At 35.4% G+C, this 18,924-nt stretch overlaps 1 protein-coding gene across 3 annotated transcripts in view; it reads left to right on the top strand.

Moving 5' to 3' along the window:
- Positions 1-18,924, top strand: part of CLCN1 (chloride voltage-gated channel 1) — a 123,521-nt gene that overhangs the window by 53,240 nt on the left and 51,357 nt on the right. For all 3 annotated transcript variants that reach the window (XM_063434836.1, XM_063434837.1, XM_063434835.1), the window contains exons 3-5: positions 3,643-3,774; positions 6,091-6,219; positions 11,304-11,437. In XM_063434836.1, the coding sequence (XP_063290906.1) occupies positions 3,643-3,774; positions 6,091-6,219; positions 11,304-11,437 (395 nt within the window). The remainder of the gene's footprint in view (positions 1-3,642; positions 3,775-6,090; positions 6,220-11,303; positions 11,438-18,924) is intronic.

Raw genomic sequence — 18,924 nt, 5'->3', positions numbered from 1 at the left:
AATGCTATGGCGTATACTTTGTCATGTTGTAATATTGTATGGTATTGTGGTGTAGTATAATGATATGGTGTATACTTTGTCATGTTGTAATAGTGTATGGTATTGTGGTGTAGTATAATGATATGGTGTATACTTTGTCATGTTGTAATAGTGTATGGTATTGTGGTGTAGTATAATGATATGGCGTATACTTTGTCATGTTGTAATAGTGTATGGTATTGTGGTGTAGTATAATGCTATGGTGTATACTTTGTCATGTTGTAATAGTGTATGGTATTGCGGTGTAGTATAATGCTATGGTGTATATTTTGTCATGTTGTAATAGTGTATGGTATTGCGGTGTAGTATAATGCTATGGTGTATATTTTGTCATGTTGTAATAGTGTATGGTATTGTGGTGTAGTATAATGATATGGTGTATACTTTGTCATGTTGTAATAGTGTATGGTATTGTGGTGTAGTATAATGATATGGTGTATATTTTGTCATGTTGTAATAGTGTATGGTATTGTGGTGTAGTATAATGCTAAGGTGTATATTTTGTCATGTTGTAATAGTGTATGGTATTGTGGTGTAGTATAATGATATGGTGTATACTTTGTCATGTTGTAATAGTGTATGGTATTGTGGTGTAGTATAATGCTATGGTGTATATTTTGTCATGTTGTAATAGTGTATGGTATTGTGGTGTAGTATAATGCTATGGTGTATATTTTGTCATGTTGTAATAGTGTATGGTATTGTGGTGTAGTATAATGCTATGGTGTATATTTTGTCATGTTGTAATAGTGTATGGTATTGTGGTGTAGTATAATGATATGGTGTATACTTTGTCATGTTGTAATAGTGTATGGTATTGTGGTGTAGTATAATGCTATGGTTCATACTTTGTCATGTTGTAATAGTGTATGGTATTGTGGTGTAGTATAATGATATGGTGTATACTTTGTCATGTTGTAATAGTGTATGGTATTGTGGTGTAGTATAATGCTATGGCGTATACTTTGTCATGTTGTAATATTGTATGGTATTGTGGTGTAGTATAATGATATGGTGTATACTTTGTCATGTTGTAATAGTGTATGGTATTGTGGTGTAGTATAATGCTATGGTTCATACTTTGTCATGTTGTAATAGTGTATGGTATTGTGGTGTAGTATAATGATATGGTGTATACTTTGTCATGTTGTAATAGTGTATGATATTGTGGTGTAGTATAATGCTATGGTGTATACTTTGTCATGTTGTAAAAGTGTATGGTATTGTGGTGTAGTATAATGATATGGTGTATACTTTGTCATGTTGTAATAGTGTATGGTATTGTGGTGTAGTATAATGCTATGGTTCATACTTTGTCATGTTGTAATAGTGTATGGTATTGTGGTGTAGTATAATCATATGGTGTATACTTTGTCATGTTGTAATAGTGTATGGTATTGTGGTGTAGTATAATGCTATGGCGTATACTTTGTCATGTTGTAATATTGTATGGTATTGTGGTGTAGTATAATGATATGGTGTATACTTTGTCATGTTGTAATAGTGTATGGTATTGTGGTGTAGTATAATGCTATGGTTCATACTTTGTCATGTTGTAATAGTGTATGGTATTGTGGTGTAGTATAATGATATGGTGTATACTTTGTCATGTTGTAATAGTGTATGATATTGTGGTGTAGTATAATGCTATGGTGTATACTTTGTCATGTTGTAAAAGTGTATGGTATTGTGGTGTAGTATAATGATATGGTGTATACTTTGTCATGTTGTAATATTGTATGGTATTGTGGTGTAGTATAATGCTATGGTTCATACTTTGTCATGTTGTAATAGTGTATGGTATTGCGGTGTAGTATAATGCTATGGCGTATACTTTGTCATGTTGTAATAGTGTATGATATTGTGGTGTAGTATAATGATATGGTGTATACTTTGTCATGTTGTAATAGTGTATGGTATTGCGGTGTAGTATAATGCTATGGCGTATACTTTGTCATGTTGTAATAGTGTATGATATTGTGGTGTAGTATAATGCTATGGTGTATACTTTGTCATGTTGTAATATTGTATGGTATTGCAGTGTAGTATAATGATATGGTGTATACTTTGTCATGTTGTAATAGTGTATGGTATTGTGGTGTAGTATAATGCTATGGTGTATATTTTGTCATGTTGTAATAGTGTATGGTATTGTGGTGTAGTATAATGATATGGTGTATACTTTGTCATGTTGTAAAAGTGTATGGTATTGCAGTGTAGTATAATGCTAAGGTGTATATTTTGTCATGTTGTAATAGTGTATGATATTGTGGTGTAGTATAATGCTAAGGTGTATACTTTGTCATGTTGTAATAGTGTATGGTATTGTGGTGTAGTATAATGCTATGGTGTATACTTTGTCATGTTGTAATAGTGTATGGTATTGCAGTGTAGTATAATGCTATGGTGTATACTTTGTCATGTTGTAATAGTGTATGGTATTGTGGTGTAGTATAATGCTATGGTGTATATTTTGTCATGTTGTAATAGTGTATGGTATTGTGGTGTAGTATAATGCTATGGTGTATACTTTGTCATGTTGTAATAGTGTATGGTATTGCGGTGTAGTATAATGCTATGGTGTATACTTTGTCATGTTGTAATAGTGTATGATATTGTGGTGTAGTATAATGCTATGGTGTATATTTTGTCATGTTGTAATAGTGTATGGTATCGCGGTGTAGTATAATGCTATGGTGTATATTTTGTCATGTTGTAATAGTGTATGGTATTGTGGTGTAGTATAATGCTATGGTGTATATTTTGTCATGTTGTAATAGTGTATGGTATTGTGGTGTAGTATAATGCTATGGTGTATATTTTGTCATGTTGTAATAGTGTATGGTATTGTGGTGTAGTATAATGATATGGTGTATACTTTGTCATGTTGTAATAGTGTATGGTATTGCGGTGTAGTATAATGCTATGGTGTATACTTTGTCATGTTGTAATAGTGTATGGTATTGCGGTGTAGTATAATGCTATGGTGTATATTTTGTCATGTTGTAATAGTGTATGGTATTGTGGTGTAGTATAATGATATGGTGTATATTTTGTCATGTTGTAATAGTGTATGGTATCGCGGTGTAGTATAATGCTATGGTGTATACTTTGTCATGTTGTAATAGTGTATGGTATTGTGGTGTAGTATAATGCTATGGTGTATACTTTGTCATGTTGTAATAGTGTATGGTATTGTGGTGTAGTATAATGATATGGTGTATACTTTGTCATGTTGTAATAGTGTATGGTATTGTGGTGTAGTATAATGCTATGGTGTATATTTTGTCATGTTGTAATAGTGTATGGTATCGCGGTGTAGTATAATGCTATGGTGTATATTTTGTCATGTTGTAATAGTGTATGGTATTGTGGTGTAGTATAATGATATGGTGTATACTTTGTCATGTTGTAATAGTGTATGGTATTGTGGTGTAGTATAATGCTAAGGTGTATATTTTGTCATGTTGTAATAGTGTATGGTATTGTGGTGTAGTATAATGCTATGGTGTATACTTTGTCATGTTGTAATAGTGTATGGTATTGTGGTGTAGTATAATGCTATAGTGTTCTAATGCTTTGTCATGTTGCATCGTTTTGCAGCATGTTTACAGAGGGTCAAGCAGTACTTTATCCAGAAACTTGGAGAAGACTGGATATTCCTGGTTCTTCTTGGACTGGTCATGGCTCTTGTTAGCTGGAGTATGGACTATGCCAGCGCAAAGAGTCTGCAAGGTAACCCAGCTACACAAGTCTAACAAGTCTAATAGATTATTAGCTAAAGAATTACAATGTAACAGTTTTTTAACTGGAAGAGTCCTGGGATGTCCTCTTATGGGGCTATATAATGCTTCTTTGGGGGCAGCAGGAGGCCAGTGTTGGAGTTGTGAGATTGGCAATACAGGCATGATGTAGCTAAACCAGCTACCCATCTCCATCTGTCCCCCCGAGCCACCCATATTTATTTATTATTATTTATTTATTATTGCCATTTATATAGCGCCAACAGATTCTGTAGCGCTTTACAATATTTTGAGGGGGGGGGATTTAACTATAAATTGGACGATTACAAGAGAACTTACAGGAACGATAGGTTGACGAGGACCCTGCTCAAACAAGCTTACAGTCTATAGGAGGTGGGGTATAAAGCACAATAGGACAGGGAATAGCAATCAAATAAGGTGGAGTGAAGCAGAGCTGGAGGAGAGAGTAAAGCACTGCCCTATAGGAGAGAGCAATATACAGGTATGTGAGGTAGAGGTTACTTTGGGAGGCCATAAGCATTCCTAAAGAGATGGGTTTTAAGGCACTTCTTAAATGACACCCACATGACTTCTTGTAGTATGGCCAAGCTGCACTTTCTCTTTCTGAACAAACACAACACCCAGAGAAACTGGCCGCAATATTAGGAGAGAGACACAGGATTTACGGCAAACGCGGCTTCTTCTGTGTCCTCCCTCTGACATGTTTTTTTTTCATCTTGGGTACCTTTACCCCAATTCTTTTTAAAGGGACACTATAGTCACCTGAACAACTTTAGCTTAATGAAGCAGTTTTGGTGTATAGAACATGCCCCTGCAGCCTCACTGCTTAATCCTCTGCCATTTAGGAGTTAAATCCCTTTGTTTATGAACCCTAGTCACACCTCCCTGCATGTGACTTGCACAGCCTTCCATAAACACTTCCTGTAAAGAGAGCCCTATTTAGGCTTTCTTTATTGCAAGTTCTGTTTAATTAAGATTTTCTTATCCCCTGCTATGTTAATAGCTTGCTAGACCCTGCAAGAGCCTCCTGTATGTGATTAAAGTTCAATTTAGAAATTGAGATACAATTATTTAGGGTAAATTACATCTGTTTGAAAGTGAAACCAGTTTTTTTTTCATGCAGGCTCTGTCAATCATAGCCAGGGGAGGTGTGGCTAGGGCTTCATAAACAGAAGCAAAGTGATTTAACTCCTAAATGACAGTGAATTGAGCAGTGAAATTGCAGGGTAATGATCTATAGACTAAAACTGCTTTATTTAGCTAAAGTAATTTAGGTGACTATAGTGTTCCTAACCCCTTAAGGACCAAACTTCTGGAATAAAATGGAATAATGACGTGTCACACACGTCATGTGTCCTTAAGGGGTTAAACGGTAAGCTCCTGTTGACAGGACCTTCTTCACCTCTTGTCTCTCTCTCAATGTTATGGTGTCTGTCAATGACTTCTCATCAGATTGCACATAATGTTGCAGCTACATAAATGCCAATATTAATAATAATGTTAATAATAACCATTCCCAGACTATATTAGCATTTGAGTGCACAATGAATATGTAAGCCCATTGTCTTGGTGCGATATCGTTGTAATAATTAGACTCCAGTTTCTAGAGTACATAAGGGTGCGATATCGTTGTAATAATTAGACTCCAGTTTCTAGAGTACATTACAGTATAAGGGTGTGATATCTTTGTAATAATTAGACGCCAGTTTCTAGAGTACATTACAGTATAAGGGTGTGATATCTTTGTAATAATTAGACGCCAGTTTCTAGAGTACATTACAGTATAAGGGTTTGATATCTTTGTAATAGTATCTAGAGTACATTACAGTATAAGGGTGCGATATCGTTGTAATAATTAGACGCCAGTTTCTAGAGTACATTACAGTATAAGTGTGCGATATCTTTGTAATAATTAGACGCCAGTTTCTAGAGTACATTACAGTATAAGGGTGCGATATCGTTGTAATAATTAGACGCCAGTTTCTAGAGTACATTACAGTATAAGGGTTCGATATCTTTGTAATAGTTTCTAGAGTACATTACAGTATAAGGGTGCGATATCGTTGTAATAATTAGACGCCAGTTTCTAGAGTACATTACAGTATAAGGGTGTGATATCGTTGTAATAATTAGACGCCAGTTTCTAGAGTACATTACAGTATAAGGGTTCGATATCTTCTTTTTGTTATTTCTTTAACAATTAGATGCCAGTTTCTAAACCATGTTACAATGTGAATATGGTATGTACGTTCCATTTTCCTGGGGCTAATTTGATGTCTGTTTTCAGCCTACAGGTGGATGTTTCAGAGCGTGTCACATAATGTTTGGTTGCAGTACCTCGCGTGGGTTTCTTATCCGCTCATCCTGATATTGTTCGCTGCCGTTTTCTGCCATATTGTATCTCCACAGGCTATAGGTAAAGTACGGTAAATGGGATATAATGAGAAATGAAACTAAAATAACTAACATTAACATCTACAGTAACTGAGCTTGAAAGAGGCTTTTTAATGTGAAATAAAAAACATTTTGGGTACAGAATTCAGCACATATTACTGCCACCCATCATTCTTTATCACACAGTCTGCAGCAAAGTCAAGGTCTATTCTAGGAGCAATGAGCACACTATGGGAAGACACCATGTGCTAGACAGACATTTCCTATATGGGGTCACTGTACCAGATAATATTTATACATTATGGTAGAATTTCTAGGAAGAGGCATTCCCAGAATTCACAGAAAACCTGTTGCTTCCAATTTAATTATTCAGTCACATGACCTATTACCCATGTATCCCTAGACAATATCAAGTAAATGAGACAGGTGCTCCTCAATGCCCTTTATTGACCAGAAGTACTGAAAGGAGCAGTGTAGGCGCCATCATTTTATTACGAGATATTGAACACAACTCTAAGAAATTCTATTATAATATTCACTCAGGTTATTACCATATATGCTGGGATTAGTGGGCTTTACATAGTTGTGAATGGTCAGTTGTTTACACTGATTAGTTACAACATTAAAACCACCTGGCTAATATAGTGTAGGTCCTGCTCATGTTGCCAAAACAGCTCTGATGCATCGAGGCATGCACACCACAAGACGTCTGAAGGTTTCCTGTGTTATCTAGGAAAAAGACATTAGCGGCACATCCTTTAAGTCCAGCAACTTGCGAGGTTGGACCTCCATAGATTGAATTTATTGTTCCAGCAGATCCCAAATCAGATTGAGATTCAACCAAGACCTAAATTTCAACCAAGACCTAAACTTCTGCTTAAGATTTTATGCTTGGAGACTGTAAAATAACGATAAATAATGTGCTATAATGCTAGGCACTTGCTCTTTGCTTGTTGCCTAACAGGAGCCATTGTAACGATATCATCAATGTTATTCATTCACCTGTCAGTGGTTTTATGCTGTAGCTAATCAGTGTGTGTGTGGATATTATCAGACAAACACTGGATCTAGGCTTTTAAGGGTGGCAAAGCATTATGGAGGATGTGGTTTACAGCTGTGTCCTACCTTTTAAATATAAGTAAGTGGTCTACCTTTTGGCGACCACTGTTTAAGGGTTATCCCATAAACTCCTGTGGCACGGATAACCAGAGAGCCCAAAGTCATGTTTTATTCTTGGAGTGAAGAGTGGGAAACACTCCGGCTGTACAGTGGGTTTGTTTTCTGAATATCACATTGTCCAGTCTGTCCTTCATACTCATCGTGATACAACTCCTTGAGCTTAGTCATTTAATTGAGGTTCTATAATTAAACACCGTAACCTGACTAATCTTTGTGCAATGGAGAGAGGGGTATTTTTACTCACCCAGGGAGCTCAGTGCTCAATCATAAACCTGAAGCAACTGCTCAGCCCTGCAGACCCCAACTCAGGTACAAGTGACTAAATGTCATAGAATGAGCAGAGAGGAAGGGGTCTGCCTGCTGTGACAATTTAATTCTTCTATTATAAAATCAGCAAATGATTGTCTGTAATCTGGGCTTTATTCATTCAACAGGAAGCTGTGCTGTCAACAGCACTATACATTTATGCTGTATACCTACTGCACCTCCCTCTACTGTAATGTAACCTGTAAAGTACTGAGTACACATGTTAGCGTTATATAAGTAAAATATACATACACTGTATACCTACTGCACTTACTGTGCATCCATCTACTGTAATGTAACCTGTAAAGTGCTGAGTACACCTGTTAGTGCTATAAAATAAAATATACATACACTGTATACCTACTGCACTTACTGTACCTCCCTATACTGTAATGTAACCTGTAAGGTGCTGAGTACACCTGTTAGTGCTATATAAATAATATATACATACACTGTATACCTATTGCACCTCCCTCTACTGTAATGTAACCTGTAAAGTACTGAGTACACCTGTTAGCGCTATATAAGTAAAATATACATACACTGTATACCTACTGCACTTACTGTACCTCCCTTTACTGTAACGTAACCTGTAAAGTGCTGAGTACACCTGTTAGCGCTATATAAATAAAATATACATACACTGTATACCTACTGCACTTACTGTACCTCCCTCAACTGTAACGTAACCTGTAAAGTGCTGAGTACACCTGTTAGCTCTATATAAGTAAAATATACATACACTGTATACCTACTGCAATTACTGTACCTCCCTCTACTGTAATGTAACCTATAAAGTACTGAGTACACCTGTTAGCGCTATATAAGTAAAATATACATACACTGTATACCTACTGCACTTACTGTACCTCCCTTTACTGTAACGTAACCTGTAAAGTGCTGAGTACACCTGTTAGCGCTATATAAATAAAATATACATACACTGTATACCTACTGCACTTACTGTACCTCCCTCAACTGTAACGTAACCTGTAAAGTGCTGAGTACACCTGTTAGCTCTATATAAGTAAAATATACATACACTGTATACCTACTGCAATTACTGTACCTCCCTCTACTGTAATGTAACCTATAAAGTGCTGAGTATACCTGTTAGCGCTATATAAATAAAATATAGATGCACTGTATACCTACTGCACTTACTGTACCTCCCTCTACTGTAATATAACCTGTAAAGTGCTGAGTACACCTGTTAGTGCTATATAAATAAAATATACATACATTGTATACCTACTGCACCTACTGTACCTCCCTCTACTGTAATGTAACCTGTAAAGTGCTGAGTACACCTGTTAGTGCTATATGAATAAAATATACATACACTGTATACATACTGCACTTACTGTACCTCCCTCTACTGTAATGTAATCTGTAACGTGCTGAGTACACCTGTTAGTGCTATATAAATAAAATATACATACACTGTATACCTACTGCACTTACTGTACCTCCCTCTACTATAATGTAACCTGTAAAGTGCTGAGTACACCTGTTAGTGCTATATGAATAAAATATACATACACTGTATACCTACTGCACTTACTGTACCTCCCTCTACTGTAATGTAACCTGTAAAGTGCTGAGTACACCTGTTAGCGCTATATAAATAAAATATACATACACTGTATACCTACTGCACTTACTGTACCTCCCTCTACTGTAATGTAACCTGTAAAGTGCTGAGTACACCTGTTAGCGCTATATAAATAAAATATACATACACTGTATACATACGGCACTTACTACTGACTTTTCCAATTGATTGAGAAATCAAGGTATTCCCCGTCAGATGAGCATACGATTATATTGTTTCAAGATCCCGACCTATAATGAGTTACTCTCCAGATATTTATCAATACCAACTTTTAAAAAATGCTACAACACAATTTAGCAGCTCAGTTAAGCAATGAGGGCAGAACACAACCCAAAAAGAAAACAAGTAACTGCCTTCACGCACATAAAGAAGTTGAAGGAATCTCTGAATCTGGATGACCTGGTACTGTACAATATGCCAATTTCAAGTATATCTTGAACTTCCAATTTGATCTTCGTAAATTATGCTTACGCTAATGAATTTCTTCCTGTTTTAAATCATAGTATTCATCAAATCATAGTTGCAATGGACCTAAAACGATATTATAGTCACCAAAACAACCTTAGCTTAATGAAGCAGTTTGGGTATACAAATCATGCCTATGAAGTCTCAATTTAAATGTTTTTATCTCCTGCTCATGCAGGGCATAGATGACTATTAACAGAGCAGGCAATACATTTTGAATTAAACAGGATTTGCAATAAAGGAAGTGTAAACATTAGATCTTACTTTACAGGAAGTGTTTAGGAAGGCTGGGTCAGCAACATGCAGGGAGGTGTTACTATGGCTGTATAAATAAACTCATTTAACTCCTAAATGGCAGAGAATTGAGCAGTGAGATTGCAGGGGCATGATCTATACACCAAAACTGCTTCATTAAGCTAAAGTTGTTTTGGTGACTATGCTATCCCTTTAATGTATGTATCATTACTTCCTATTCTTTGCTGCTGGGATGAACTAAAGAAAGTTAAAAGCACAATGTGACGGTAGTAATCTGTATCACCGTACAGTATATCACTTTCCCAATAGTAAAATAACTTCAATAATCCACAGGAACAAATATCGCTGGTATCGCAAAATAATCCACACATGAGCCAAGGCTTAATGCTTGAACAAGACTGGTTTAATGGAAGCAACAGGCATTCAATGTATACAGTACAAGCTCCTCCTCTGGGCCAGGCTAGATCATTGAGTTTCAGTAACATACTAAACTCAATTATCTGCTGGCCAGAAAAATGAAATTTTTTCACAATTTTTTAAATTATACTTTATACATAACATAGCAATATAAAAACCCACATCCCTGGATAGCTGATGATACTGTAAGTAGCATATCCAAATTTCACGAAAATCCATTTGGTAGTTTTCGTGTCGCATCGTGTGGTAGTTTTCGGTCTCCGTTCGGATAAAATTACACGAAAACTACTATAGCTGGCATGCAGATGGTTTGTGGAGAATGCTCCCCTTGTTCAGTTGTTTGGAACTCCCGAACGCCGTTCTTGTGCTGTGAGTGGAAATAGGTCAGACGGGACTTCCATGGAGACCGGGTGTTCGTGTGAGTGCCATTCCAAAAAAAAAAACAGTTCCAGGCACACGATGACCAAGTCCTGCTGGTCGCGTTTGGGAGTTTATGATGGCCGCCATCCATTATTCTCACCACGTGCGTTCGTATGCACAAAATGGCGTCCACCCAGGAGCATTCGATTACTTTGCGGTTTCGTGTGGTTACATAGTGTTCCAAGTTCTAATTGCTACCCAGGGTGGTCCTTGTTAGGTAAAACGAACAATTTACCGACTGAACAAATAAAATGAATGCTTTCCAAGTACTTAGATAGCAGGGAGAGGAAATAGCCGAATGGATATGGGTGAATACAGGAGAATCCTTCACACACAATATTCACCTTTTGTCTAATTAACGATTTTTTTTATAGTTAAATGTGTAGCTGTTCTTGATTTTACCACCCATCGAAGTGTGACATTGATTAGAATGTTTGGTCCCTCCACAGGTTCAGGTATTCCAGAGTTGAAGGTGATTCTGCGGGGAGTTGTGTTAAAGGAATATTTGACTTTGAAAGCTTTTGTGGCAAAAGTCATTGGACTGACGGCATCGCTGGGAAGTGGGATTCCACTGGGCAAAGAGGTGAGCTGTGGATCTTCACTCATCAATAAATGTAAAAAGTGTTGATAGTGCTTGAAGTAACACTTGAAGCAGTGTATGAAAGAGACACATTTATTCAGGCTTTAAATGGTATCACTTTATTCCTGTTGCAATGTATCGCTATGATTATTTTACGACATACACTGACAGGGTTATATGTACAATGTCAGCATTTTTTATTGGCATCACAGCAGTATCGAAGTAAAACATGAATTCTCTTATAAATAGTGGATGTTAACATTGCGCGGTGAGTTTTGTAATGTGTTATGTTGTATCATATTGTGTGACGGTGCTCCTGTACTCTGACCAAGTACCTGCTCCAAATCTGCTTCCTAGCCATTGGGGAAGGAGTGTTCTCGTTTTCACCAACCAGCCCAGGTGCTACATGAGTTCTCCGCAGGCGTGTTTTCAATTACTTTCGCCAGTCCGTTTAATTCAATTTGATCAAGTGAAAAAGGGAAACTGCTCATATCAAAATACCCGAGCAACTACCAACGATATTTCTTTCAACATCTTGTGTAAATGCGTGCGCAGTACGTCTTCCATAGAAAGCTATGTGGGGACTGGCTTAGATGGAGATCACATTCTCTTTCTGATTAATGAGGCCATAGGTGGGACAGAGAGAAACTTCCATTTGCCATATAACAGTGTATATTTGGTGATTTATTAAAAAGCAAATCAATGCTCACGTTTTCTGCTTTTATTTTTAAAAGCACACTACAAACCCCAATAGGACTTCATCTTGCAGGTTAACAGTGTCGTTAATAAATGCCTGATTTAGAGAGAAATGGGCTATTTTACAGATTGTCTCCCTCGTACACTGTGTAATCTAAACACACTTTCAACTTTCCAGCATTAAAAATTTATGTATTTTTTTTTTTTAATGACTCTGGACTGTTTCTTCAAAGCTTTACCTAGTAGGTCAGTAAATGTTTTGACGATATATTGTGTCTGTGATTCTGATCTCTGACCTCAGAATCAGTGTCATAAAGCAAGACCAAGCGATAGTTTTAGCAGTGAGGCTGCAGTCAAAGCTCATTTAATAATTTTAATAAGGAAATATAGGATTATAATGTACATATAATATTTATAAAAGCAATGCTTCTTACAGCCTCAAACCTTTTACATACCCATACAAACTTTGACATTCTATAATTAGCACTTGTTTTAAACCCCTGATAAATAATCTCAGATGTACTTTCACAGTAACATTCATCACCACCAAAATATTTGTATCGCTGTCCTTAATTAACGCTGTAAAACGCACACTCCAGGCCAGTAAAACGTAACTGAAGGACTTTTTACATATCAATGACACCAGATCTAATCCGTGTCTGTCACAGGATCAGGAGATCCTAAAATAACATGAGCTTGGTGTAACGAGGAGTCCCTGCAAACAGATCTGTAGGGGGCTCCTCATCTATTTAAACCTTTAGTGTAACAATGTCATATTTACAATGTAAGGGTGCACCTAGACCAAATAGAAAAGATTCCTCAAACCCTTGTAAAAAGGGCCTTGGAAACTCTCTTAAAGGAACACTATAGCGTCAGGAACACAAACATGTATTGACACTTTAATGGTAAATAATTAGTTACGTCCCCGGCCCCCTCTGATTTTACTCTACATTTTACCACTACATCAAGCTCTATAGTATACATTAAGCTGTATACTACACATTAAGCTCTATACTACACATTAAGCTCTATACTACACATTAAGCTCTATACTACACATTAAGCTGTATACCGTACATTAAGCTCTATACTACACATTAAGCTCTATACAGTACATTAAGCTCTATACTACACATTAAGCTCTATACTATACATTAAGCTCTATACTACACATTAAGCTGTATACCGTACATTAAGCTGTATACTATACATTAAGCTCTATACTATACATTAAGCTGTATACTACACATTAAGCTCTATACAATACATTAAGCTCTATACTATACATTAAGCTCTATACTACACATTAAGCTCTATACTATACATTAAGCTGTATACTACACATTAAGCTCTATACAATACATTAAGCTCTATACTATACATTAAGCTCTATACTACACATTAAGCTCTATACTACACATTAAGCTCTATACTATACATTAAGCTCTATACTACACATTAAGCTGTATACCGTACATTAAGCTCTATACTACACATTAAGCTCTATACTATACATTAAGCTGTATACTACACATTAAGCTCTATACAATACATTAAGCTCTATACTACACATTAAGCTCTATACTATACATTAAGCTCTATACTACACATTAAGCTCTATACTATACATTAAGCTCTATACAATACATTAAGCTCTATACTACACATTAAGCTCTATACTATACATTAAGCTCTATACTACACATTAAGCTCTATACAATACATTAAGCTCTATACTACACATTAAGCTCTATACTATACATTAAGCTCTATATTACACATTAAGCTCTATACTATACATTAAGCTCTATACTACACATTAAGCTCTATACTATACATTAAGCTCTATACAATACATTAAGCTCTATACTACACATTAAGCTCTATACTATACATTAAGCTCTATACTACACATTAAGCTCTATACAATACATTAAGCTCTATACTACACATTAAGCTCTATACTATACATTAAGCTCTATATTACACATTAAGCTCTATACAATACATTAAGCTGTATACCGTACATTAAGCTGTATACTACACATTAAGCTCTATACAATACATTAAGCTCTATACTATACATTAAGCTGTATACAATACATTAAGCTCTATACTACACATTAAGCTCTATACTATACATTAAGCTGTATACTACACATTAAGCGCTATACAATACATTAAGCTGTATACTACACATTAAGCTCTATACAATACATTAAGCTCTATACTACACATTAAGCTCTATACTATACATTAAGCTGTATACCGTACATTAAGCTGTATACTACACATTAAGCTCTATACAATACATTAAACTCTATACTATACATTAAGCTGTATACAATACATTAAGCTCTATACTACACATTAAGCTCTATACTATACATTAAGCTGTATACTACACATTAAGCGCTATACAATACATTAAGCTCTATACTACACATTAAGCTCTATACAATACATTAAGCTCTATACTACACATCAAGCTCTATAGTATACATTAAGCTGTATACTACACATTAAGCTGTATACTACACATTAAGCTGTATACTACACATTAAGCTCTATACTACACAGTAAGCTCTATACTACACATTAAGCTCTATACTACACATTAAGCTCTATACTATACATTAAGCTCTATACTACACATTAAGCTGTATACCGTACATTAAGCTCTATACTACACATTAAGCTCTATACAGTACATTAAGCTCTATACTACACATTAAGCTCTATACTATACATTAAGCTCTATACTACACATTAAGCTGTATACCGTACATTAAGCTCTATACTACACATTAAGCTCTATACTATACATTAAGCTGTATACTACACATTAAGCTCTATACAATACATTAAGCTCTATACTATACATTAAGCTCTATACTACACATTAAGCTCTATACTATACATTAAGCTGTATACTACACATTAAGCTCTATACAATACATTAAGCTCTATACTATACATTAAGCTCTATACTACACATTAAGCTCTATACTACACATTAAGCTCTATACTATACATTAAGCTCTATACTACACATTAAGCTGTATACCGTACATTAAGCTCTATACTACACATTAAGCTCTATACTATACATTAAGCTGTATACTACACATTAAGCTCTATACAATACATTAAGCTCTATACTACACATTAAGCTCTATACTATACATTAAGCTCTATACTACACATTAAGCTCTATACTATACATTAAGCTCTATACAATACATTAAGCTCTATACTACACATTAAGCTCTATACTATACATTAAGCTCTATACTACACATTAAGCTCTATACAATACATTAAGCTCTATATTACACATTAAGCTCTATACAATACATTAAGCTGTATACCGTACATTAAGCTGTATACTACACATTAAGCTCTATACAATACATTAAGCTCTATACTATACATTAAGCTGTATACAATACATTAAGCTCTATACTACACATTAAGCTCTATACTATACATTAAGCTGTATACTACACATTAAGCGCTATACAATACATTAAGCTCTATACTACACATTAAGCTCTATACAATACATTAAGCTCTATACTACACATTAAGCTCTATACTATACATTAAGCTCTATACTACACATTAAGCTCTATACAGTACATTAAGCTCTATACTATACATTAAGCTCTATACTATACATTAAACTCTATACTACACATTAAGCTCTATACTATACATTAAGCTGTATACTACACATTAAGCTCTATACAATACATTAAGCTCTATACTACACATTAAGCTCTATACAATACATTAAGCTCTATACTACACATTAAGCTCTATAGTATACATTAAGCTCTATAGTACACATTAAGCTATATACTATATATTAAGCTGTATACTATACATTAGGCTATATACTATACATTAAGCTCTATAGTATACATTAAGCTCTATAGTACACATTAAGCTCTATAGTATACATTAAGCTCTATAGTACACATTAAGCTATATACTATATATTAAGCTGTATACTATACATTAGGCTATATACTATACATTAAGCTCTATACTATACATTAAGCTGTATACTACACATTAAGCTCTATACTATACATTAAGCTGTATATACTATACATTAAGCTGTATATACTATACATTAAGCTATATACTATACATTAAGCTGTATATACTATACATTAAGCTCTATACTATACATTAAGCTGTATATACTATACATTAAGCTGTATATACTATACATTAAGCTATATACTATACATTAAGCTGTATATACTATACATTAAGCTATATACTATACATTAAGCTCTATACTATACATTACATTAAGCTGTATATACTATACATTAAGCTGTATATACTGTACATTAAGCTGTATATACTATATGTAACGGATCACCTGGCACCCCGACTGGTACCTCCGTTAATGGATGCTCCTAGCGCTTCCTGAGGACTCCAAGCACTCTGGCAGACACCACAATCACCGAATCCGAGAAAACCTTTAAATTCTCCCAAGCATATGAATGCTGTAGACCATTGAATAGGAACCATATGAATAGGCTTGTACTCCTAGCAGTCAACTGGAACAGCATGCAATAAATCCTTCCCCCCAATAATGAGACGACACATCACTTTGAGGGTAAAAACAGGAACTCTGGACTGGCTCATCCAGCCTGGCTTTTATTACAATAATCCACATACAGGCCACACCCAGGGGGAGGCATAAAATAACCAATCACATACATGGTTCAGCCCACACATCCCCTCCCCTCAGATGACATTAAACCCAATTATCCGGTACACTTTTCCAGCCAAGTTCTGGATGTACCCCAAAAACAGGGGGTACACCTTTAAATCCAGCATCGCTGGATAGCCCTTATTCAGGGGGACAACATATCCAAAATTCAAGTCATTCGGATGAACAGTTCGGGAGATATGAGGTTCCAAAGATTTGACCGACCGCATGGGTAAAGTATTCGAAAACAGTTCCATGCATTTTGGCCCTGCGGTCGGTCACAAACAAGGGAATGAAAACAGACGAATTGCCTGTGTTATAGAGCCTGGAGAGGGTTTGAATGAATTCCCTTGTTTGTGGGGTTCTTTCTACCGAACGGCGGATCATTCGGTAGTTTCTATACGAATTTCTGGAAGTATGGAGGTCTCAGCGGTGTTTGCCTAGTCAAGTGTCCGATTTTAGTTCCAGACACTCGACGGCAAAACACCGCTGTTCGGTAGTTTAAGATGGCCGCCGCCACGTGTTTGTTTCCCGAATGGCGGCCACCCAGAGGACAAAGAATACATTACACTGATTGCCAATTACCCGTTTGCAACATTGTTGCAAACTGTAATTGGAGGCACACTTATTCCTGGGTGGTCTGGTTGTTCGGTAGTTTCACTCAATATAATGAATGGAGTGATTCTACCGAACAATCAGATGAATGCTGCATACATATCACCCAGGTTAAACTTAACACATGAATACATATACAATATTACAGGCAGCACACTAGAACATGCTTCACAGTCTTAAAGGGACAGTAGTCCCAAAAGTCCCAATGTGTCCATAGATGCTGTTAAAAGGGCCAGTAGCAGCAATATACAGTACAATATGCCCAAATATAAATCTTTAACTGTACCAATTTTCCAGGGGCCATAGTCAGCAGGTAAGAGGCAGGCAGCCAGGCCCCTCCAATGCCCAGTGGCGAGGTAGGTTCCGCCACACTATACATTAAGCTCTATACCATACATTAAGCTCTATACTATACATTAAGCTCTATACCATACATTAAGCTCTATACTATACATTAAGCTCTATACCATACATTAAGCTCTATACTATACTTTAAGCTCTATACCGTACATTAAGCTCTATACTATACATCAAGCTCTATACTATACATTAAGCTCTATACTATACATTAAGCTCTATACTATACATCAAGCTCTATACTATACATTAAGCTCTATACCGTACATTAAGCTCTATACTATACATCAAGCTCTATACTATACATTAAGCTCTATACTGTACATTAAGCTCTATACTACACATTAAGCTCTATAGTATACATTAAGCTCTATACTATACATTAAGCTCTATACTATACATCAAGCTCTATACAATACATTAAGCTGTATACTATACATTAAGCTCTATACTATACATCAAGCTCTATACTATACATTAAACTCTATACTACACATTAATCTCTATACTACACATTAAGCTGTATACCATACGTTAAGCTATATACTATACATTAAGCTCTATACCATACGTTAAGCTCTATACTATACATTAGGCTATATACTATATATTAAGCTGTATACTATACATTAAGCTCTATACTATACATCGAGCTCTATACTACACATTAAGCTCTATACTACACATTAAGCTCTATACTATACATTAAGCTGTATATACTATACATTAAGCTCTATATTATACATTAAGCTGTATATACTATACATTAAGCTCTATACTATACATCGAGCTCTATACTACACATTAAGCTCTATACTACACATTAAGCTCTATACTATACATTAAGCTGTATATACTATACATTAAGCTATATACTATACATTAAGCTCTATACTATACATTAAGCTGTATATACTATACATTAAGCTATATACTATACATTAAGCTGTATATACTATACATTAAGATATATACTATACATTAAGCTGTATATACTATACATTAAGCTCTATACTATACATTAAGCTGTATATACTATACATTAAGCTCTATACTACACATTAAGCTCTATACTACACATTAAGCT

This window comes from Pelobates fuscus, chromosome 10 (genome assembly GCF_036172605.1).
Source record: "Pelobates fuscus isolate aPelFus1 chromosome 10, aPelFus1.pri, whole genome shotgun sequence".
Lineage (NCBI taxonomy): Eukaryota > Metazoa > Chordata > Amphibia > Anura > Pelobatidae > Pelobates > Pelobates fuscus.
This window is presented reverse-complemented; position numbering and strand designations above follow the sequence as displayed.